Source organism: Strongylocentrotus purpuratus, unplaced genomic scaffold (genome assembly GCF_000002235.5).
Source record: "Strongylocentrotus purpuratus isolate Spur 01 unplaced genomic scaffold, Spur_5.0 spur5_scaffold_2, whole genome shotgun sequence".
NCBI classification, from domain to species: Eukaryota; Metazoa; Echinodermata; class Echinoidea; order Camarodonta; family Strongylocentrotidae; genus Strongylocentrotus; species Strongylocentrotus purpuratus.
In genome coordinates this window covers 14,219,639-14,246,236 of record NW_022145605.1, presented here as the reverse complement: position 1 = coordinate 14,246,236, position 26,598 = coordinate 14,219,639, and the positions used below count along the sequence as shown (strand labels likewise).

At 37.8% G+C, this 26,598-nt stretch overlaps 1 protein-coding gene across 2 annotated transcripts in view; it reads right to left on the bottom strand.

Moving 5' to 3' along the window:
• Positions 1–20,299, bottom strand: part of LOC754170 (nuclear cap-binding protein subunit 3) — a 60,862-nt gene extending 40,563 nt beyond the window's left edge. The window contains exon 1 of one of the 2 annotated variants that reach the window (XM_030991747.1): positions 20,032–20,299. In XM_030991747.1, coding sequence (XP_030847607.1) covers positions 20,032–20,256 — 225 coding nt within the window. In that variant the 5' untranslated portion in view covers positions 20,257–20,299. The remainder of the gene's footprint in view (positions 1–20,031) is intronic. The other variant, XM_030991746.1, reaches the window with a different exon arrangement.
• Positions 20,300–26,598: the final 6,299 nt, after the last annotated feature.

Sequence of the window (26,598 nt, the reverse complement as noted above, 5' to 3'; positions counted from 1 at the left end):
TAATTAAATCAATAAAGCCATCTCTATGGATTTCTATCCTCATTTTTCTTTATTAGTATTTTTAACATATTTCTTTTTGATTAAACTCCCTTCACCTCCATCCCACATTTAAAAAGTACAAACTCAAAATAAAAGTCAATATAAAACAGTTGAAGGTCAAGTATCCCATAAACATAATGAATAATAAATTCATTTTAAACTCTTTAACATTCTGTTGTTTCCAGATTTTCATGCAAATAATCAATTTACATTTCTATTTCACCCCATATTATGAGAGAAACAATTTGAACTTGGAAGTAAAATTGAGGGCAGAATTTTGAAATCACCAACATGAAATTAATCAAATTGACAAATTGACAATAATGACTGTAAACAAAAAGTAAATTTCAATTTGTAAATATTTTATTCATAAGCAATTTTTGCTCGGGGAAAAGGGGACATTTTCGCCAAAATTGAATTAAATCCAAATCAACCCAGACTAAACCAATCCATTATGTGATTATGATAAATACACCATGAAATCTTAGTACTACTGCCACATACATGTATTCCTTCTCACCAAATCAAATAGTAATGTAATTTATTGGAAAAGAAAAAAAGAAAAAAAATACTGTTTGAATCTCAAGTTGTACTGTGAAGGGGGAGGGGGTAAATGGAACTCTGCATAAGATTAAAAAGTATCCATTGACTAAGCTGATAATTACATCATATGAAAACTAACAATCAGCTAATAGAACTTATGGCAACGAAAAGTCATGAAGAAAGCACATTGAACCAATCAGATGCTTAACTCATTAGTGGTCATACAACAGTACATCAGTTTGAACCAATCAGTTCCCTAAATAATGAATATTCATAGAGCAATAAACCCCTTAGAACCAATCAGTAATTTGTCCTTATGAATAGTCATTATGTACTACACCACCACTTGCATTCTTGCAACCAACCAATCAGCTACCTATGCTCATGAATATTCACAAGATAGTAAAGCCATCATATCCCTCAGTGGGTTGGGGACTGCTAAGCCCTGCGTGTTTCCCTCTCTTCCTCTCTTGAATATTAGATCACTTCCCCCCTCTAGTTGAAAGCCTGTTCCTTGCACTGCTCAACGATGGACAAACGCCTGTCAATAACTCATCAATATTCATGTTTGGGCTGACCTTGACATACCTCATGAATATTCATAATTATTGAGAGAATAAGTCTCCCCATTCTATTAGTCGGATGTCTGGAATATTATGAGTGTGAATGGAGTAAAAACATTGCCATATGGATTGCATAAATGTGTCTGTTTGACATTCTGAAGTGATCATTGTCATTCTCACCTCATTTTTTTTTCAACTTTGTCACTGAACTATTGGGAAATGTGTGATACAGTTTGACTCACAATTAACACTAGAATGATAAATAAATGAATAAATGACTAACTAAATAAATGAATAAATAGATAAATGAATAATAAATAAATAATGAATAAATAAATATTTCAATTTATAAAACAAAATAAATATAATTAATAGGGGCAAAGGGGGGGGGGGGGTGAGGGGGAAGGGAAGAGGAAGAAAGAAAGAAACCACTCTATTTATTTCAGTATGACATTGATCAAAGTGCAATTCCAAATCTAAAACATTAGTCTCAACCTCTTGCATATTCAGCAATTTCAAGCGAACAGAGCTCTATATCATGAATATTCATATTTGCTCCGCCGGTACCGCGCATACATACTTTCTCTTCGCCATGTTGAATCAACGATACAACATGGATGGCTTGGTTTAGAATGAGGAATCACCCTTTTTCCCATCGAAGACTTCTTCCAATTATAATTTCAAGTGTGGGCCGGGATGCCCAGAGGAGTCGAAAACACTGCAAGTTCAAATTTGTAATTACTATCGTTTCATATTTTGAAAAAAATGTCGCCACAACGTTTGATTCATGTTTCAGGATTCAGGGGACTGAGATACTTGGTAATGAGGGCTAATGCATTTATTAGCAAAGGGCCCTCATGCATCCACTTAGTTTTGAACCCTAATCTTTCCAGTTACGAGACCACTGCTCTACCACTACGCCAAGGCACCTCCTCTTACAGTACTTTAGCTGTCTCTGTTTTTGTCAGGAACAACTATAATAAAATTAATATGGATTGCAATTTTCAGTCTTTAAGGCCCTACATAGGTACAAATAGAACAAGAGTCTTTCTCACCTACACAAGTGCAGTTCTGCGAACTTTACTTGGCTCATACATAGTCACGAATATATCAATGAGTCATTTATCCTAGCATGTGTGTGCCAACGTGTTTAGGAGACCTTGGCTCATGCATATTCATGCTTATGGTAATGAGTGAGTTGTCGTGCCAGCCGTAATAGGACTAGGAAGTGTGATAATGAGGTCCCAGTGGCTGTCACCTCTCATTCAGACAGTATTCACCGCTCCAGGGAAATCAATAAATAGACTCACATGTGAACATGTTAGGCCCGTCCACACTCCCGATTCACGATTCTGACCTGCTGTTGGAATCGGAATGTGAACGTGCCCCACTATTTTCCAACTCACAGGAGGCTGAGAAAGACTTGTCAGTTTAGGATATAACTGATTTCTGTAGAGAGTTCATGAAAGTGTTTACCATTAAACGTAAATGTTAAAGAGGTTCACATTGGGAAGGGCATTCTGGATGGTAGTATTTCCCTAGATTCTACTAGGGTTCACATGATTTGGGTTATTTCTAGATCAGTTTAAACTTGTCATGTATTTCGTTGTCTTGTTTTGACCACTCAACGTGTCCTGCCGCTGCACTAATGTCCCTTGGCAAGACATTAATATAAATTTGCCTCTCTCCACCCAGGTATTAAAAAAGTACAGGTAGGAATGAATTCCTTGAAGATGTGAGCAACGGTTTCAGTAGCCTAGCAGAGCCTGGGTAATATTGGAGCGCCTTGAGCACCTTGCATTGTGGATATATATGTGCTATAAAAATATCCAATATTATTAAAATTACTACTCTCTACAGCAATTCCCCTCCTCCCCCCCCCCCCCCCCCCCCCCCGTGAATATATTGTCTGTGGAGTGCAGAGTGGGGTGATGGTTTTGATGGTTGGAGGCTAGGGGGGGGGGGAGAGATTACCCACCGGAAGATTACCAGGGGGTGGGGGTTTGATATCCTAAGGGAGAAGTTTGAAACCATTTTTATCATCTCCTTAAACATGGTTGTGATTAATACACTCCCAAGCAAGAGAAGACCACCACAGACTCACAAGGGGACCATGTGACCTATAATCCAACAAATCAGATTAGAGAAGATAGGTGGTAAAGGTTAATTGTCTATTAGTCCCATGTGACTCAATGCATGTAGGTAAATGAAATAGTTTTAAAGCATGCTGCATTTATTATATACAGTAGAAATTAAATAGTATGAGTAGAGAATCACTAGTTTAAGCATAGTTTTCATATAGAAATTCACTCATTTGAAATAATACAAATTTAATGAGTTAATCATTAGGACTTAACCCCCGCCCCCAGAATATCAATCACGGACAATTATCCCCAAACCCTCGGCAATCACCCCGGATAACTAACTTACTCGTTAACTTTCCCCTCTGAAATGTACATGTACATGTAGGTAAAGTGTGTTTTAATGTGAGGGTAGTTATCAGGTGGAGTGGGAGGGGGTGGTAATTGTCCTAGCAAAAAATACAACATTGTATGAGAGAATCCTTTGACAATAAAAGGCTAATAGCCTAATCTCTGCAAGGAAACTTACAGTGTATGCAAATTAAGGAATATACTACTTCATATACTACTTCATATTAAGGAGAAAACGTCCATTAAGTATCATTAAAAACGACAAAATATATCCTCTGAGCTGTTAACCCACCTGTTATTCATGAGATGTGTTTGTAACCTGAGGGTAATTCTTCATTTCTTGAAACTCACACTATTCCTTAGACTAACTAGGATCTTGGTGGGACAGTAAACTAGGGTAAGAGGGTATGGATCGAGAGAGAGGAAAGATGTCATATTAGCCATGTTCACACGGCACTTTCAAACTTTCAGTTTACAAAACTTCAAAGTTTGAAACATCGATCAATCCACTATTTACGATTAGGGTTCACACGGGACTGAAAAGAACAAGTGTTTAAAAAGTATTTAACTACAAGCCGGGCAGGCAGTTGATTTAACCACAAGCTGGCATAACCTCCAAGTTAAATGCATCAGCACGCCACATAACTTCAAGTGAGGATCCATAGCTGCTTGCACTTGTTGCGCTAGCCTTAAAATTGTTGTGGTTTATAACTTTGAGTAACAGTAAACTTACAGTTTCTGTAATGTCCCAAACTACAAGATAAGTTCTGAATTTTAAAAATTTGAATTTTCAGATAGTTGTTTCACTTTGAGTAAACTAACAGTTTCTGTACAGTCCCGACCTACAAGATAACTTCAGAGTTTAAAACCGCTACATTAAAGTAACAGTTAATGAACTGCCGTGAGAACCTATCAATTGAAGATGAGGGCTAAGAGGAACGGGAAGGAATAAAAGCTAAGCTGGATGAGGGTCACAGTTTTCATTGATTCCATACGGGCTCAAATCCCTATCTTCCTTCTCATCTGATTAGCGTGGTGCCAGTCTCTGGGGAACAGAATTACCAGATCTATTTTTTCCCTCTCGCGAAACTTTCTGATGGGGATATATTCCAAGTGCGACGAAAGCGTCAGCTGATCGTATTTTTACACGCATCTTCTTGAGAAGATGTAAACAGTATAATTCGGAATTTCAGATAGTTGTTTACTACTTCATCAGAGAAAGAGAGAATCAAAGAAACACATCAAAAGGTTAAAACACCTTAAAAAATAACACATTAAAAATATATAACCCTACATGTTGTATTAACCGGACATCACAAAAACTGGTATATTACCCTAACCCTAACCCTGAATTCAAAACAATATAACTAATTAAACTAATGCCTAACGATTAAACCTATTGATTCTTGAGAGGCCTTTAAGTTTTCTCTGCCTGCAAACGTTCGTAGAGGGCAGTAATTATATCGTTCAATCGTTAACAGGACACGAAAATGTCCTCCTAATGACCATGTCTACTTAATGACACATTTTTTCACTACATACATGTATATCCGTCTAGTAACGCTGTAAGGTATATATAAATATACACATATATACTTTATCAATCCCTTTAATCAGTATCCCTCTGCATCTAAGGAGAAAAAAAAGACTTCATTTATCCCATTTTAACTCAAATCTCAATTCCTACACGATACAAATCAAAGGAAACAAAGACATCCCAAGAGATTCTCAAGAAATCAAAGTTAAAAGTAGGCAAACACCTTCCAAAAATATCACTTGAAATAATGTATTTGATAACACATCATCCTTCAAATCAAGCAAGAATAAATATAGAAGTGCAATGATAAAAATCAGATCAACTGCAGATAAGTGTGGTTTGAAATAGATGGTCCAATATTCGACATACCAGTATTAGGTTTTAGAATGGTAAAAGTAAACAGCAGTAAACGAACTATTGAACACCTAAAGGCAGTAGGGAAGGGGGGAAATCTCGAGGGAAACTAAGTTCATCCTATATTAAAGTGGGGTAATTATATGATTGCGGGGCCCCTAGGGAGAACATTATTTATACTGATGAGGCTACCCTGGGTAAACAAGACATATTATCATTATTAATGTTATTATTATTGACAATGCTCTAAAAGCAGGTCTTGAGTAGCTGGAGGTAACTCAGAATATGTACATAAATGTTGAAAGAAGGATTAGATGTATTCAACAGGCCTTCAAAATAAAAAGGGGCACTCCACGGATTGGGTCAGGATTCTCAGGAATGACATTTCTTGTTTAAATTGATGATGGTGGTGGTGGATGGTGATGATGATGACAATTTTTTGCGGTTGGAGTTGCTAATGACGGTGAGGACTGTTTTGATGATGATGATGATGACAATGTAATTGTGATAAGGACGAGGAATGCTAGTGTAATGGTAATATTCCATGATCAATATGATTCTAACCTTCATTTGTTCGAATTATAAAGAGTCCTCCATTTGAATCTTTTGTTATGAGGAAGAGAAATGCTAAATTTGTCTTCATAATATCATTTGTTGAGAGCCAAGAGGATTAATCTTGTGTTAAATGCCCTTCTAACTCTGAGAAGATGTATTGCTTTATCTATTATAAAGGCTGCCTTCATTGAAAAAGAAATATAGACAGTAAATGAAAGCTTCCCACTTCAAACCCCCATGCTCAATTTCCTCACAATTACGCAAGTTAGCGGCTTCAAATACTGTGTTAATCTACCTAATCAAAAGAATTCAAAATAAAATGTCTGTATGAAATACTTCCCCATCTTAATACAGGATATGTTTATCAATCATCATCGTGAAGGATATATGCATTTGAAATGACCTGAAAATGATAGATTTTCTGAATGGCCAAACCCTTGCTACAGGGAGCCCAGTATTTATCACAACAGTTATCCTGAGAAGTGTAAACTATTATTGAATCCTTAGGTCATGAATATTATTTCTAAAATAATGTGCTATATTGTAACATCTTGTTTTCACTTTTGCCATTCTGAATGTTTTATTGATGTACAAAATTATGGTAATGTTCTATAAAAAACCTAATTTACCTCTACTATAACATTTTAAAAAGACCATGTAGTGAAAATACTGTTAGAGGGCTCAACTTTTGTAATAAGGCAACACTTGGTTTGGGCTATATTTCATGAAAACTAAAAGAGTAAGCTAGGGTTAGGGTTGAAATTGGGTTTTCTGTTAAGTTTAGGTTTAGGGCTATGGTTAGGTATAGTCTTGGGTCCAGGGTAGAAGTTAGGAATATGGTTAATAGTGCATGAAATAACAACAGAGCAATTATAGGAGGAGCAAGTATCATAAGACCAGCCTTAAAGTAAAGAGGATGGTGTACTGCAAGTTTAGGTCTCGTGTTGAGCATTCTGATCTAGATCGAGGGACCTCACGGCATGCTGATAGGGCTTATCTATGGCTACAAACCTTGCTCTATGTGAGTGATGATAGCTCCAGCGCATGAGGTCATCACTAGTGCTTGCTTAGTTTGGGAAGGGGAGGAATCATACTCTCTTACCTTCATATGAAAGGTCAGTATGTTTACTGATTAGATAGAAAGCATAACATACTCTTTAAACTAGTCACCTGAAGAACCAAAAGTGTTTTGAATTGATGCAAAATTCATATCATTGCAAAGGGGAAACCTTACTGATCAAATATAACAACTTCCCTCTTCAAAATATGTTTGGGGCCCACACCCGCAGTAATCATCTCTCAAAAATGTGAATTTTGAGATCCAGATTTTCTGCCATCAGCGGTCCTCCGTAGAATGTCATGATTTGTGACGTCACATATGCGAGACCCAGCGAGCCACAAAGCATTTTCCGCCTTTCCATAATATCTATATGATTTTTCAGCAAATTATTCATGTTTTCCATGAGAAAATCTTTCCATCCATGTATATATATATAATTTGTCCATAATTGTGGTAAATTGTCTTCGGGCGACTATGTACCTGTTCAAAAACGTGTACAAATATTGTTTTTTAAACATTGTATCCCGGAAAAGGCATACAGACTGGAGAACAACAGCTAATACAAAAGGGCAAGTTTTGAAGAGGTCAGTTGACAAGACAGCTGGCCAATCACCAGTGCACACTCAGTATAAGCTCTGCCCATTTATACCATTGTTATGACATCCCTGGGACCCTGATTTTGTTTATTGAGTTTTCATTAGAAATGGTGCTCAAACATGTATTTTGTGGTATGTTTTGTTTCATTTATGGCGTTTAGACTAGAAAGAAAGAATTTACTTATTGTATAGCTATCCATTTTTTTGTAAGACATACATTGTAATTTGAAAATCATCATTTCAGGCTAATTAATGTACATTACATAGTCTCCTCCTCATTAATGAATTAGCTTTTATCAACTTAACTACGCCTAATAAAACACTACATACATGTACAGAATACTGCTCTAATTTGTTATGCACTTTTAACCTTTTGCCAGAGATTGAGATGAAGATAAACAAATCGTAATCACGCAGTTGGTAATTTCAGTCAAGAGATAACACAAAGTGCTATAAATGCATTTACGTCATGGAAGACGAAGAGTGATATTGAAAAATGATGGCAAGCCTGTAAAACCGATAAATACATTCTATGATACATGATGATATGTATATACAAGATTGTACATCATACGCTTGCCAAAAACTGCTCTGCTCTGTCATACCTTGACTCTTGACCCAACGCTATACATGTACATTGTACTGTATATACCCTAACTCTAACCTCATCCAACTTATACCCTAATTCTCACCCTAACTTTAACTATAGGCCTACCCTACCCAAACCCTCTACCCTAAATGTAAACCAACATTATAGGCCTAAGAATAAGCCTAGGCCTAGGCCTACCCTAAACCCTAAGACCTAATTCAACACTATCCCCTAACCTTAAATGTAGCCTAAATCTCAAGCCATAACCAAACTTTTATTTTTAAGTGAAGCCCTGAGCAAATGTCACCAGAGTCAAATATTGGATCACCATAGTCCGGTCTTCATCAGCTCGAGTTTGCCAAATAACCCCCTATTTTCAGACTCGGATATTATCCTAAAGCTCGAAATTGCGTCTTCACCAGACCCATACTCTCATCACAAACTACCGGTAACTCGGATGGGCGCAAATTAGCCCGCTATTTTGGAAAAAGCGGGATATTCTGGAAACAAGACCAAGATATCTTGGAATGATTATCTCAACCAAATATCCCGCTAATTGCAACTTTGGGCTGATGAAGACGCAAATTAACTGGATAATTTGCGATCAGGATAGTTCAAATAGTGGGATATTTGGCAATCTCGAGCTGATGAGGACAGGCCTCATGAGCACACACTCATGAAGGAGGGGACGCGAGGCTTAGCGTAATCTTTTGCGTCTTGTTTCTTCACACCTCTGAACAAGCCGTCAAATCACAAACCACTTTCATCAAGACACTAATCAAATCATGCAAGACTGCTTTGCATCATGGGAGGAAATCTCCGCCTAATGGTCGTGACTTTTTTACAGCTCTCTCGAGAGAAGGCAATCTTCTGGTGAAGCCAAATCTAATTTGCGGTGCTTCGCCACCATCCCTAATGAGTAGTAAGAGAGCCCTCAAGAGTTGCCCTAATTAAACAGACCCCAAGTTTTTGATATTTTATTGGGTAATTCATATCAAAATTGAATCATTCTTATCATGAACCTTAAAATAGTCTAATTAAACAACTATGATACCTGAAGATGAGTCTTTATCTTCTGTAATAAAGACATATACAGGACAGAAATCTAATTAAGAGCAGAAACAAAACATTACAGTGAAAACACCACCTCACAACATATACCCCCTCCCCCAATACATTGGCCTCAGAAACAAAACAGTATATCAACATTGCACCAAATGTCTAAACCCTGTTGGTATACCTGTATGTAAATGTACATGTACATGGTGTTAAAGTTTCAGCAACAAGTATGATAGGGAAGTCATTGATTCAAATCTACTAGTCTATAACACCTCACTACAACCTAAGAAGAAAAAAAATAATATCACCATGTGGTTTAAATGTCTTTTATATTTGAAAAAAGTTTTGTACTTGTTAACAGTTGCAATGAAAAAAAGATATAACAAATTAACAAAAGGAAAACATTTTGAACTTCTGTAGAAAAAAAGAAAGAAAAAAAGATTTGGTATACAGTAAGAGGTATTAGATCTCCTTAATTCCAATGGTTTTATTACAGATGTTTCAACTTATCTCCATCTCTTGCTATCTCTGTCTCTATAGATCTTGCCCTCATTTCCTCCCTATTTCTCTTCCTTGTTCCGTCCTTGCAGACCCCTCCTCATTCCCATATTATTTTCTATCTATTTCTTATTATTTCTCTACTGTTTCCATGCCATCCATTTTCTCTCCTTTCCTCCTAAATTTCCATCCTTTTTCTTTTCCTCCCCATCTTTTCTACTTCCCCCTCATTCACTCTGTACAGGCCCTTCTCTGCCCCCACCTTTTCCATAGGAGTTTAGAAGCCTATGCAGGTACTTTCTCATTAGTCCAAGCAAGATAGAGCTTGAGAAATTAGACCATCCAGCATTTCCCATGAAATTTGCATTCACATGAAGTTCATTTTATAGTTGAACTTCCATGTTTTCATTATCATAAGATGAGCAATGCCTGCAAGAAATCCCTAGTTCAATCCTTGCTTGGTGCTTACATCCTTGGACAAGGCATTTTACCCACATCTACCCTTCTTCACCCAGGGGCATTAAATGGGTACCTAAAGGTGTAGCCATGCTAGGGGTACTAATAATGGCAAGGCTCTTATGAAAAACAGCAGTCAGGATGATGAGGCTCCCATTGGGAAATAAGATAGTGTTAATATTATTGTTGTTGTTGTTGTTGTTGTTATTGGTTTTGTTGTTGTGTCATGTCATGTGATAGACACGATTTTCAAATGTGGATGCTAGTGCATGCTGGGAAAATGGAATAAGCCTAATGTATGCATCTTTACCACGAATTGACCCAAAGTTTGGATAAATGTTGGGCTATTACACAAACTAGACCAAGATTATGTGCATTCTGAAGTCAGCTGTGAAATATCATCAACTGCATCTTAATTCAAATAAGTAGGCTAATTTGGAAGCACACTACTGTCCAAAGATCTGAATTACAATGTAGGTTCCTTTGGAATCTCAGACTAATGGAAACGCACCTTGAGCAAAACCATAGGTCTCGAGGAGGTGACAAAGATCACTTTTGATTCGCAGACCTACAACAACTTTGACTTGCATGAACCAAACATATCTTGTCTTCCCTAGATCACTATCACCACAATTTAATGAAATCACTCCCGTCAGAGATCAGATCTTTCCATCACAACGCTAAAGAGCGCAGTAGCCAGGGAATCTCCATCTGCAAACGATGAAATAAAATTGCAAACTTGCAAACCCTGTTTCCTATGAGCCTTCTCACGGCTTCCCACTTCAAAGCCCATGCCTACACAAATGAAACTCTTATTTTTTGGTTGTACAGCACAGCCCACACACTCTAGTGATGGACTGACAAGGAATTACAGGTCAATACTGTGTCTGCTAAAAGTAAACGACAAACAAACAAACAAACAAACAAACAAACATTAAATAGAATAATAATAATATGTTCCCTTTTTCTGAAGTGAGCTGTAAACTATTCAAAACTTTAAGGATGTTAGTTTGCTTCGCTTATCTGCACCAAAATGTAAAATAATTCAATATTTTTACCTTTCTTCCTTTTTGATATAAACTAAACAGAGCAATTACAGAAAGAGAGAGAATAAACATGACTGCATCACCAATTTCCAATTACTGGGCAACAATTAAACAGTGGATGGAGGCATAACAAAAATTGTTTGTTTAAGAACTTTTAAATTTGAGAAAGAATTCACATACAGAAGAGAATGATATTAGATCAAACTGCATTGTACCATTTTATGACATCTCTTTCTTCACTAGTGATAAATGTTGACAGGAAACACATCATTCAATAATAACCAGATATGTGTCACAGAAAGGATATGTTTTAAATCACAAGATTTGTGTCATAAAACTAACTCCAAATGACCTCTACTCTCTCAACTTAACAGCACTAACATTATAGCCACAACTTTCAGAAATCAACCAAAGACAATATCAAGAGTCTTGTGCATCACTTCTTTAAATGGGCACACATTTGAATAAAAAAAACACTACATATTACGAAATCCAAACATTATTTCTACCTAGGCAATACAATGGATACTAAAATTATCCTTGAGTTTGTTTCTCAAACGTCTTTCAATTGTGTTTAATGTGCCATGTTCAGCTTAATAACGACAGTAACATTTAAATTCTTATCAAAAGTGTCAACTTTGTTATAACAACTTTTTGTTACCTGTACAGCATCTAATGGTTGATGTTCTAATCGACTGAGCACATTCCTAGCTCAACCCTGGATCAAACACTGTATTAGGTCCAGGGGTAGCTAACCCTAGCCCTTCCTCTAAACCTATTAACCCAAAACCAGCTACCCTAGCCCTGACATCATACCTTTGACAAGACAAATTCTACTGTGAATGATGTGGGAACAAATTTTGGATCCTTCTTTCACTAGTGACTAACTCAAGTCCTAACGAAAACTCCAATGATCCAATCCAATCTAATCCTAAACCCTATAACAACCATCACACCCTAGCCCTAACCCTGTATCTTTGACGAAAAAAATCCTGAGGTGAATGTTGCCGCAGCAAATGTTGGATTACCATTCTAAAAGTCAAAAAAATGAACAAAGAATGGAGGGTTGGGTCCAAGATGACTAATGCATGTGAGTAGCATATCTATCAGCACATACCAATAATGACATCTATTTCAGGCCCATATAACACTCAAACTAGAACATGGAGTTGACATCTTGGCAAGAATTGGCAGGAAGTCGTACTCACTCGAAAGCTGTCACTTCTCGGGATGATCGTCGGACAGGTGTATCATCATTATACAACTCTTTCTTTCCTATCGCTCTCGCTGAAATTCAATTTTCCATGATCTCTTCCCTTCTTACCCTTACATACAGTGTATATGTATCTCCCTCTAACTCTTATTCTCTCACCTGTTCTCTTTCTTTCTTTGCCCCCCCCCCCCCCCCCTGCTCTTCTTAACCCACCTCTCATCTTTTTTTTATATTAATTTCTCTTTGTTATCATTAAATTGTATAACACTTCTGCCTCTCTCACACGGACTCTTTTATAATTTTATCTTTTCCTCAACCATATTCAACCCCTTCCAATCATACATATCCCCATTCTCCATATCCACTCCCCCCCCCCCCTCCTCTCTCTCTCTCTCTTTCTTTCTACATGTATCTCAAACTGATGCTTTAACAGTACAATTTCAAGTCTATTGCATACTCTTTTCCCTTCCTCCTGTCCTCTTTTCTCTTTTTGTATCAATTAAAAAGAGAAATCTATCCATCCTCTTTTTTTCTGCAGGTCTCCAGGAGGTCACATCAAGAGTTTGAACTTTATACACAACATACATCTACAGCTGTATCTTCAGTATTAAGATCATTCCGGAGGGGAAAAGAAAGGGAAAAATGGAGAAAAGGGGGAAAAAGGAGGAAACAACATACAGCACTCATTACGACTTTGTTGGAAACATATGTATCAAAGATGAGCTAATTTACAGCATGTACTTCCCTGATTCATATTTTGAACACATCTTGCATTTATTGTGGCAGTCTTAGAAGAAATCACTAACTGCAGTAATATGGTTTCGAGTGTTGATTTTTCAACTCATAGGTAACACAAATGATATCAAGGTACTTGTACTATTTTCATCTTTGACTGACCACAGCCTCATTTTGCTATTCTAAATATTATTTGCAAATGCAGTAGTGTGACATTTTTTATAATTTGCCTTATTATCTTTTTAATGAAAATTAAAGTGGAATTGATTAGTTGATCGCCTTTTTAATTCACCTCAGGGTAAGAGTGCTATGTGCTAATAATCTATAGGTGTGGTTCTATTCAAGACTATAAGAGATACCAAAATAAAGAATATTTTGGATTTCCTTAAACATAACAAATAACTAAACCTTGAATAAATTCACAAATTTAAAACTGCAATTACCATGGAGGACCTTTTTCATCCTGTCTAATCCTTTTAATCTTTATCTTCCTCTGTTTATTACCACCAAAAACAATATTTTGAGAACGCATTCCTTTCTTGAATCTTGAAGACTGAGATTGCGAGAGGAATTCCTGCCTAGTGTCAAGGTAAGTCCCATGATGCGGTTGCGACAAAGTAAGGCCAGCTGTGTGCTATACAACAATAGATACGTTAACACGACAGCCAAGTAAATTAACTTTAAGTTTAGGTCGTGGCCTTAAACTTCAAAGTTATCTTGTAGTTAGGGATCGTGCAGATGCACTCATGGTTACAGAAAGTTTTGCAAGTAAACTCAAAGTTACAAACCATGTGTGATCTTAAAGCCCAACTGCACTACTTATAGCTACTTGCGCCCTCTATATAGCAAACAATGCCTAATCATTGTCTGTTGGTCCCCCATGATCCCCGATTTCTTATGTTAACTGAGAGCTTATTTTGATGAGCTAACCACCTGTCAGTGACCACTCAGGGAGGTCAAATCCTTCCTCGCCAAACTAGTGCATATACATGTAGGCTTTAAGGATAGTGTGATAACTATAAGTAGGGGGAGGGGTCCTCACTTCAAAGCTATGTTCAGTGTGTGGATGCAATAACTTTGAGTTTACACCAGCTTGTAGTTAAAAATGACTGCTTGTCCGACTTGTAGTTGGATACTTCAGGGTTTTTTCCGTCCAATGTGAACCCTCCATTGTGGATTATTGTATATAAGTTCAAGGTTTTGCAAACTAAAAGTTAAAACTGCTACAATCACATGTGAACATAGCTATCAGCAACGGTGCCATCGGCTCTAGCTAGGCCAGTGTGTGTGCGTGTGTGTGTGTGTGTGTGACAACCCATCCTGCCAATTGCTTCCTGACTCGACCCACGAGAGCTTAACACCTTCATTTCCCTTCCAACATCCACTCAGCCTTTGTCATGATGACACCCATTCATGATACCTTGGGTGCATGACAAGATACACATCATACAATCAATTACTTAAGGTCGAGTCTCAGGGGGGACATCAATTGTTTGTATATGTTGAACGCTATACAACAAGGAGGATAAAGTCAACCGTTCAAATGTGTACTTTAAAGCCCCACTGTACTACTTGTAGCTACTTGCTCCCTCTATATAGAAAAACAATGCTTAATCGGTGACCACTGGTCCCCCATGATCCTCTTTTTCTTCTGTTAATGAGAGCTGAGTTGATGAGATAGCCACCTGTCAGTGACCACCCTGGGTGGTCTAATCTCTCTTAGCCAAACTACTACAGATGGCCTTTAAAGCCAGAGTAGAGTTTTGGTGATCCTCTGAAAACCTTTTATCAAGTTTCTTTCAACAATTTCAAGCCGTTGTACATTATTTATAAGTTTTGCCTCTTTGAAGAAAAAAAAAAATTACATACCGGGCTGTGATGTAAATTAGCATGTGTGAAACAGAAATGCACAGCTGTCGTGTTTGTAATTACACGATCCCCAGAGGAAATAACAGCTACGATATGTTTCGGCATGTCAGAATGGCAATTGGAGCATAGAATTGGAATTTCATTCTGATGTATACACTAGGATATATTGAAAGTTATGGACAGAATGTCGAAATTTTGGGCACATGTATATCTTGCAATAAATGTGGAACAATTGAGACTATGATCTACAATTTTCATTTTTAGCTTGTTTTGCTACTTATACTAATATAACTTTAAAGTCAGGAGGAACACTCTTACGTTGATCAAGCAGATTGAGGACAAATCAGCAATCCATATGAATGTTTTGAAAGTTTTAAACTTTGAAACTCATTCGAACAGCACATAGAGAATAGTCTCTTTCTCTAAGCTTGTCCACTGTCCCACAGACTGCCAAGTCTCATTGAGGCATAGCAGACAAATTGAGTGGTTTTAATAAAATGCAAACATCCTCTCCAATCACATTCAATAGATTCAATTCTCAGTCCCACATGTGAAAGTTTTATGTCATCCTCTTTCCTTTCATTATCTGTCTCGCCCCGCAAGTAATTGGATGTTGCTGGCATTTCCAAGCCATTTCTATCACTATAATGACTCATATTTCCTCAATGAAATGGGATACATTCTCCTATTAGGATTAGGATTAGGACAAAAAGTGACAAAGAATAGGCCTTTTTGTGAAATCTGAAATGTTAGATTTGTAGAATCTATGGAAAATCATTAAGTTAACATTAATTCTATGGTTTATGGAAATTTGAATTTCGTACTAATGGATTTTATATTTGACTAGATACTGTAGCGGTAGGCTCCATGGAACAATTCACTGATTAAGTGTGCTTTAATTAATTAGTGGTTTAGGCAGCTGCCAAATTCATATCATATTAAAGACAATGAAAATTGATTTTCCAAGCAAACATTGGTCAGGTCATGTTTTTTGAATTTCCAGAAAACTCATGAGTAGATTTGTTTCAACACGATTCCTGTTTTAAAAAAAATCATACAAATTAAATCACGACCATTAACCTTGCCGAGAAACCCACAAATATACAGCCAGCTGTTTGAGAAATATCATGAATTTCTATTCTTTTGAAGAAGTGAAAGTAAAACTCCATCGGTTGAAATTCTGAGAAGAACAGCTGGTCTGATTTTGTTCTGCCGCGTTAGAGAAGAGTCTAATGAAATACAGCTCCCACAAATCAGTCAGCTTTGTGTACCGCAAGTCCCTTCAGAGAATTTACTTGTCCATGCCACTTAACTCTGATTCTACTAACAGCACTGTTCAAGCATGAGAGGGCAGCAAACCATCAGCCTATCCCCCCTTTAACAGATCTTCTCTTTCCTCTCCAGTAGACATTCTTTTTCCTTCCTTTTTGAGTCTGAGATATCTGAAACTTTCTGATATCGTACACTAAACTGTCAATCCATGTTAGAAGCTGGTGAGCTATGGCATTATATTGATAATGAAACAACCGATAGCCGTATCATTTGGAGCATGACCTACATGTACATTAAATGTACAGTGATGAACACATACATTAACTGGCAGTATGCCTCAAGATAAAATGAATGCGAACATTACAATTCTTACATTTTATTTGTAATTTATACACCAAATGTGGCCCAATTTAGATCTGAAAATGACACAAAAAGTACAAAAATAATAACATTTCAGAGTCTTATACCTCATATACAAAAAGGAAAGATATTATTCATTTCCCGGGAATAAAAAATGAAAGCTTTGAGAAATCAGAAATTCAGGAAGAAGAAATGAATTTCAGAAAGGGTTATCAGTGGTAAAAACTCTGTAGTAATTTATTTATAATTATATAGGATTCTAGATTGGAACCAAAGCATGATTGCAAACTCTTATGGGGCATTGCAAGAAAGTTGCGATTGATTGCAAGTTGCAATTGATATTTGCAATCGATGGTAACTCAACTTTTTTGCAACGCCCCACTAGTCTCCTAAATTTCCTAGGATTTTGGTAGGTTTAAAGTTTTAACAATTAAATTAAGTTAAAATCCACATGCATAATTGCCTGTTGTTATAATGGATGAATAAATGACTAAAGGCTTCCAAGAATTACCACAAATATCAGAATAATCCATAAACTATTGTATTTCAGTTTGTGGAATCCTGGTTAAAAACAAGGTTTAGGTGAACAAGAGAATTTATACCAAATTCATCACAGTATTGTGCAAGCAGTGAAGTCAGGATAGATGTATACTGCCATCTATGGCCAATACATTACAGTTTTATACCTTTTCTACTTTTTTTTAATGCTGAAAATAATGTTTGACAAAATCACACAGCACATGTCCCAGTAGACCCACAAGAAAAGGAAAACAAATCTGGTTTGAGTAATCTCCTGACAGTAACTTGAGCAAGGGTTGCTAGAGGCATGCTTCGTTCCTTCGCACGCAAGATATGTGTGGAGTTTATGCCCATTGAGTGAGTATGAGAAAAACCAATGAAAATGGCGCATTTGGCGTTTGACAGAATGAAGCAGTGCAGTGGCTGTGTGAAAGCACACTTGTCACTAGCCCAAAATATAATCCAAAATATAAATGTTCATGTTTCCTCTCCGTAGCCTCTGCTTAGGAATGTTCTCTGCTGGACCAATGTCTGCTAATTATACACCCCAAAACTACTGACAAGGCCTATTTATATTCTCATTTTCATCATATTTAAGGTACAAACTTGCAAGTTGTACTGAAATGTTGGTTGATTTTTCTATTTTATGTGTGTACCTACAGTATGCTCTCTTGCTGAGTCAGTGAGTGTGCGTCAGTTAATTATGTGTGAAGTGCGTCGCCCGTTTAAAGCATGACATGATTTACGTAATGGCATTGTCAGCTTTGCGCTCTTTATTAAGTGACACTATGAACATGACAGACAAAGAAAGCGGACAAAATATACAGTTCCTCAGGTAGACAAAGGAACATCCCTTCACTGCTATTGTGTAAAAAGGTGAATATGCAAGTGACACCTGTTCTACACATGTTTACATAATAGCAGTGAAGGGATGTTCCTTTGTCTACCTAAGGAACTGTATATTTTGTCCGCTTTCTTTGTCAGTCATGTTCGTAGTGTGAGCCTTGAGTGAGCCCTCTCTCAATTAAATTCAGAGATCTCTCTCACTTAAATTTGAAGCCCCTCGAGCGGCTCAACCAAAGGGAGAGCATAAACTAATTGCACAGCGCTCAATGCGGAAAGTTCAGCGCTAGTGTAGTTCCATATCCATTTTTTTTTGCAGTTTAATATCCATTCTTAGCAAAGGAATTTTAGCCCAATTTTTAACTCATTTTAATCATAATCATATATTGCATTTTCCACCTGAATTTGGATCACAATCGACATCTGGAAACCTTCGTTTAGGGCTTCGATGTCGACGTCGTCGCTCAGTACCGTCTCAACACTGTAGTCATGCACCTCAAACTAAAGCTATCCGTACAAAATTATGCAAACTTCTCGTATGGTTTATGGTATCGCGCATAAGAGAAGTCTGCATAATTTTGGACTGATAGCTTCAGTTTGAGGTGCAGGACTACAGCGTAGAGATGGTACTGAGCGACGACGTCGACTTCGAAGCCCTAAACGAAGGTTTCCCGATGTCGGATGTGATCCAAATTCAGGTGGAAAATGCAATATATGATTACGATTTAAATTAGTTAAAAACTGGGCTAAAATTCATTTGCTAAGAATGGATATTAAACTGCTAAAAAAATGGATACGGAACTAAACTACAAACTAGCGCCGAAAGTTCTACATGCTGAATAATCATCCTAGAACTAGACCTAGATTTCTAGATTCTAGAGTAAAGGAGCCCGTTTTCGGCCACTTAAGACAAAATCCTATTTTTAGGACTCTTTACTTCCTATTTATTATCATTTCTTGTTCAAATCATGAAGCAAATATTATTATTATTTAAACAAAAAAAGAATCCCAGAAAAAAATCACGAATTGCCATGACAATATTCATTTCAATTTTCACTGTTTTGGAGCCGGTTATCGGCCGAGCGTTTCAGTTTACGGCCGCATGTACAAAGTCAATAGGAAGCGCTCGCGCGCGCCGTGCGTTTCCGCGCTGATGTACAGCACAAGCGGGCGGAGCAGGTATCCCACGCCTGAGCTCCCTGGTGCTCGCCTGGCCGAAGACAGGCACAGCGGTGATCGGAAGTTGGAATCTGAATTAGACAGAGATATCGTGTGTGCGTCGCGGTGTGCGGCTGCATTGATTTAATACATGCGATGAGATACTTTTGAGCTTGCGACCAGCACAAAATCGGGCTCTAAATCTGAAAAATACTTGAAATAAAGCTCATTTTATGGTACCCATATTTCTTACAGACACGCGTAAGATACTCAATTTTTCAGATTCGGGTAGCGGGACCGGCGATTACATCGCTAAAATGTGATATTTTAGGATATATTTTTCATTGCAAATGTGGTTCTTCAGTGACACTGGCATGGTATGGTATGTGTGGGATATGTGTTACGCTATTATGCGATGTATTTTAGAGTGATTTTACCTTGCATCCAACCAATCGGCCGAAAACGGGAGCTGGCCGATTACGGGCTCCTTTACTCTACTCAAGTTTTTCACTTTAGATCTGAATCAAATGTATGTTATGGTATGGTACTCTTTAATCCAATGATATCTTGCAGTAATCACATTTACATCAAGAGTCAGAAAAATCAACGGGACAGTAATAAATTGAACTTCATAGTTTCCCTTTAAACGTTGATTTGAACCAAGGAGTTACTCCTTGTTTGAACTGACACAGATAGCGATATGTGGGGACACGTTATGTCAAAAACAATACCCACCACTATGTCTGACAATGACTGGTCGATTCTCGGATTTATCCCCGGCATTTTCCGCTCTATTTTTTCCGCCTGCACCGAATCCACTGGTTTCCTTTCACTGTCGGAATCATCTTCGGAGTCACTCTCCAGGAGAAATACTTCTTCCTTGTCATCTTGGCTTTCTAAGTCGCTGTCGTTCACAGGAGACACAACATCGTCTCGGGATTTCGTCTCCTCGTCCGCCATGATTACAATCAATCAAAATTCTAATTCCGCGAAAATGCGCGAGCGATCGAGAGCAAAGATCGGCGCTCGCTGCCCGAGCTAGCAAGCTCGCGAATTTCTAAAAGGTTAAAAAAAATCACCTAATTTATAGGAAATTTAATTGCAGATGAATGCATACCTACATGTATAAAAATAAGATCTACTTTTGTTGATTTTATATGATTTCCTTTGGGTTATGGTTCATTTTTTGTATATCCTTGGTGAGTCAGATTTGACATGCAATGCAAAAAACTTTCGACCAATCAGCGTGTGATTTTTTAGAAAGTTTTGTCAAATACAAGTGCGTCAGGAGGCAGGGGAGGATCCAGGATTTTCCAGGGTGGGGGGTGGGGGGGGGGGCGTGAAATTTACGAAATTACGAGCGCGAAGCCTTTACGGGAACAATTTGAACCTTAAAATGCTCTGTGGTACATTCTGCATTTTTGAATGCGTAAGCTGAACATTATTTTATGTGAATATTTTATTTTAGTTTTGTATATGTTTATATCTCTCTATATTTTTAACTTGTTTGTAAATTGAACATTTTCAACCTGCGAGCTGTTTGTTTGATATGATTTTTCAATAAACCAAACCAAATGACAACAACAAAATATATATATTTCTTAGCTTTTTCCCTGCAATTTTGGATCCGCCCCTGAGAGGTGAAAGGATAAAATGGAGTTACGGACTTATATGGTATAGTGTTTGAAAACTGTTACATTCCAAGATCCATGGAGATGTACAATTAAATATAATTTGAATGTTCAAGTGAAAACAGACCATTATTAATGATAACAATTGGAGAAAATTGATCTGATCGATTCCTTAATTCTCTCAACTGTATTTTTACAATTTAATTACATTTTAGGTGAATGTAAATCGTTACATTATAGCGATGAATGAAAAGTGTTGAATTTTTTTTCAAAAGCCTGTCGTATGTCTTATTTTCATGGAAAACGGTTGGGAAAATTCAAAAATGGTTGGGAGAATTAACTGTTAAAGGATGTTGCACAGTGACGCCTTCAAAGAAAACCATGAATATCTTTGTGGTTTGAGAATTGTTTGCATGTTAGTAGAGTAGAAGCCTAGAAGGAATATAATAAGTAACATTTCATACAAAAATTACGCAGTTTTTTCATAAACCTTCAACAATGTTACCGAGTCACTTTAAAGGGGATGGCTAGGGCGGCGGATCGATGCCCCCTTCTGATGCCCACATGATTTTTTTTAAGGGGGGGGGGGACATTAAAAGAGGGGGACCATAGGGACATAGTTTTCTTTGTCATGAATAGGGGGAGGGTATAAGGAGACAGCGCACTAAGAAGGGGAAGGAGGAGAAGAAACTGTTTATGAAAAGGGGGAAAAGAAAAGACAGACTGACAGAGAGAGAGAGAGAGAGAGAGAGAGAGAGAGAGAAAGAAAGATAGAGAGAGAGAGAAAAAAGAGTGATAGAGAGAGAGAGAGAGAGGGGGGGATCAAGGGGGGGGAGGAGAGATGAATGATAACATAACCACCAAACTATATTGTTACAATAATATGCTACGTTTTAATAATTTATAAAAACCCGCTTTACGTTGTGGAAAACTATACATTTTAGTTAAAAGATGATATTATAGGTCTATCAAAATATTCTACTGTTTTGTTTCAGTATCTACCTCATTGTATACAAATTGATTGATTGATTGATTTTTATTCGACAAGCTTCCAACATACAACAATATGCAATAATAACAGATCCAAAAAAAGTCAACTTGAACAGGATAACCCACGAAAGCTCGAGAGCTTATTTCCAGTAGGGTCCCTTACAGACATGTATAAAATTAATAAGTTAAAATAGTAATATTTACAGACAGATAAGAAAATTAAAAGAACTACTTATTAAAGATAATAATAATAATAACAACATTAAACTGATGATAGAAATGATATTAAGTACAAGAAGAAAAAGAAGAAGGAGAAGAAGAAAAAGAGGAGAAGGAAGGAGAGGAAAATAATGATGAATTTGTAGAATTTCTATAACGTACGAAAACATAAGTATATACAACATGAAAAAGTATGAACCGACAGAAGAATAAAAATTTCAATCATATAACATGTCATTCACTTCTCTTCTCTGACTGTCAAGTATTAGGTATTCCTTTAATTTCCTCTTAAAATGATCATAGTTTCCTATTTCTTTTACACCATTGGGAAGGGAATTCCAATGTTTTATGGCATTGTAATAAAACGAATTTCCAATACTACCTACTCTTTCAGGTAAGTTAAAGTTGAATCGTCTATTTCTTGTATTATAATCATGTACGTCAGTAACAAGATCGAAGTTGGATCGAATATAATGATTCGACCTAGTATGATATATTTTATGCACATGATGCAATACGAGTTGTTTTGATCTTTGGTCGACTTCAAGAAAACCAGCTTTAGAAAGTTCGCTGTAGCCAACATGAGTTCTTGGACCAGAACAGTTGATAAATCTCACCATTTTGTTCTGTATAATCTTCAACTTCTTTCGATCTGACTTGTTTATGTTACTATACCATGCAGGGTTAGCATAGTCAAATAAACATTGAATAAGAGCAAAAACAGAGTGTAGAGTCTATATAACTATGAGAGGCTCTGGTTAAAACTCTATCGGCCCAAGGTGAGCTGCAATAGTGCTATTTTGCTGAGGCGCATAGCCCCGAAGTAAAATAGCACTATTGCACTCACTGTTGAGGGACCATTATAATTTTAATTTAACCCAGAGACTCAAATAAAGGCATATTTGTTTTATATAGTTCATTCATTTTCCTCTATTGCTCCTCGCCTGTGGAATTCCCTCCCATCATCTATTCGCGAAATTGACAACCTTGACCACTTCAAAGCTTCACTCAAAACTCACATCTTCCTACAGACATTTAAATGCTAACTTTATTGGAGGAGCTCGCCCCTTTGAATGTTTTATGAAACAGATAAATGGCGCCATACAAAATATGCTGTGAATCATCATCATATTCATTGATTGTTTAAAGATTTTGCAGTAAAAGTTAAAGAATTCAAGTTGTCTTACCCGCTGTAGCCATTCCTGCCGCCTTGTCATTTCGTGCTTGAACAGTCCAAAAAGTTCAAATTAAACAATAATCATCTGGTAAGTTCCAATCTTCAGCAGTTAAAAAATAAATATTTCAACAATATAACACTTAACATTATTAACATTAAAAATTCCAAATTGGTTTCAAGTTTCATAAATCCTTCACACGTACGTACACGTACACTTACACAATCATGCGCACACTCATAAGTTGCGCATAACAATCTGCGCGAAAGGTCAAATCACGCGGCCAACATTACCCAACCGTAAATAAATAGTCAAAGGAAAATGGGAACTTGTCGAAGGAAAAGGGGCACGTGTGAAAATAAAAGGGGCACTTATCAGAGGTGAAAAGGGGAAGGGGCACTTTTACAAATTAATAGGGGCACTTTTCAAAGTAAAAGGGGCAATATTCCTATTTAAAAAGGGGCACTTCTTACAAAATTAAAGGGGCACTTTTCGGGTGCTTGAAAAAGTGGGGGGGGGGGGCATTTTGCCCCCTCTGCCCCCTCTACTCTTTAACGTGTACACGAATGACCAACCGATCCACCCAAACACCAGGAGCTTCCTCTACGCCGATGATCTCTGCATCGCCACCCAGAACCAGTCTTTTGTGAAGTTGGAGGAGTCCCTCAGTGATGCCCTGGCCGGTCTCATCCCATACTATGCGACCAACCACCTGAGAGCTAACCCTGATAAAACTCAGATAAGCGCATTCCACCTCAAGAACAGGGATGCCAACCATCAACTAAGGATCAGCTGGTATGGGAAAAGGCTGAAGCACACTCCCAACCCAGTCTACTTAGGCGTCACACTCGATCGCTCCCTTACCTACAAGAACCACATTGCCAACACAAAGGCAAAAGTTGGAGCCCGCAACAGCATCCTCAAGAAGCTAGCCAACACCAACTGGGGGACTGATGCCACAACAATCCGGACGACAGCCCTCGCGCTTTGCTTCTCTGCTGCGGAGTATGCATCACCAGTATGGAGTAGGTCGGCCCATGCACCCAAGATTGACCCAGCTCTAAATTCAGCTTGTAGAGCGATCACTGGATGCCTAAGGCCAACTAAAGTAGAAGACATCTACCTGCTCTGCGGTATTGCCCCTCCACACGTCAGAAGGTTGGTCTTGTCCCAGAAAGAAAAGGACAAACAAGAAAACAATCCACTCCACCCACTCTTCGAACAACAGCCAGTGGGCAAGCGGCTCAAATCCAGACACAGCTTTCTGCACTCGGTAGAGCCTCTTAATACTAGCCCTCACAACCAAAGGATGACTTTGTGGTCTAACCACCTTCAGACAACTCCACATAAACTCTCCCTCAGCCCGAAGGAATCCCTCGCAACCGGCTCCAGTGAGACTTGGCCTACCTGGCTTAGCCTCAACCGCCTAAGAACTGGCTACGGTCGATGCAGAGTCCTAATGCAGAGGTGGGGTCTAGGAGACGAACAAACGGCATGTGAATGCGGCCAGGAACAGACAATGGAACACCTGCTAGTCTGCCCACTCCTGCCAGAGCCATGCACCCAAGATGACCTGGAAGCCGTTAATTGCCGTGCCAAAGCCTGTGTGGACCACTGGACGGGACTTGTGTAGTGACTCGATAAGAAGAAGAAGCCCCCCGGGAGGGCTGCCTCTGTGTGACACACTTGTAACCAATCACTGATTATATGAATGACGTATATAACGCTTACCAATCAGTCGGCACATTCCATATTTTTCTACAAAGTTGTATCGTTGCTATCATCTCTAATAAACTGACTCGTTTTCTCGGGGCAATTGTGCTCTCTGATGTGAACACGTGGGGGGGGGGGTATCTCACTGAGCGGCGAATGCTTGAACGGTTGCGATTTTGGATTCGCCAATTTTTCTGACGAATGTTGGCGACTATTTATTTATTTATTTATTTATTTCTAATATTTTGACAGGGTAGCCCATTCACCAACAAGTAGTGGTCTTCCATGGGGCCCTGAATGAACATATTTACATCGTTTAAAACATTTATACAGAACAGTTACAGAAATAATACTCGTTTGCAAAATAAATATAATCATTAACCTAGTAAACAGTAATGTCAATAGGAAAATATTAATTAAGTCGCAATTATGTGAATAAGTCATGTAAATATTACAGAACATGCACGTAGTGTATGTACGGCTGAGCCAGGGTCAGGGTCAGGGTTCAGGGTCAGGGTCAGGGTTCGCCTCTGCGACATTTAGCGACTTTAAGCGATGTTTTGCGACAATTAGCAACAAAGTTGAGCGAATGTTGGCGAAAGTGTTTGCGAAAGGCAGTTGGCGACTACTAGCGACTGTAAGCAAATATTAGCGACAGTCTTTGCGAAGATGAGCAACTATTTGCCAATCCTATTTTGTAATGGTTGTGACCTTATATGCTAGCAAACAGAGTTGACAAATAAAGACTTAACTCCGTTTCGTTGACGATCAGCCATGCACAAAGAAGACGAAAGACTTGATGCATGGCTGGTCGTTAACGACACGGAGTTAAGTCTTTTGTCAACGCTGTTTGTCGCTACGGCGGGCAGCCAGTGAAAACGAATTCGATTGAGGTGTCATAATTATGAAAGGGCAGATAATGAACTTTCTAGAAATGTAATATTCTCTTTGAAATTCAGATACCACCCGCCAAAAAGACTTTTTGGTAACCTCTCTTCAAATTGTTTTAATCACTCATGCGTGAAATATGCATCATATGAGTTGCATCAAACGAAAGAGGGGATCTAAGCTTTACAAATATATGTCATTTATTAAATATAATTGTGATTGAGGTATAATGAAACATCGATGATTCTCGGTTTCTTTTTTTCTGGGACGCACTGTACATATAAACATGGACCTCTCTTTTAGGTTAATGATACAATGAAGGATCTCATCTACCTTCCTTTGAAAGTTTCGAAGATTTTTTTTCCTTCTTCAGAATTCATTTTTTCTAATAACGAGAAACTAAAATATCAAGGTCCACAATGGCCGAGCACTGCGAGCGATGAACCGATTTGATACTCCAAACCCCTGATGTCATCATTCATGATCGAGGACATCATTATTGTTCGAATTTATTCTTTTTTTACTATTCTTTTTCTCTCAATGATGCGAATGTCAATGATCGAAAGAAGGGCATCAATTCCCTCCTCCTCTGGACAAACAAAACAAAAATTGTTTTTCAAACGCCACAATCACAAGGAAGCTAAAAAATACAACATGCAATGGTGAGTGCATTGACATTCAATATA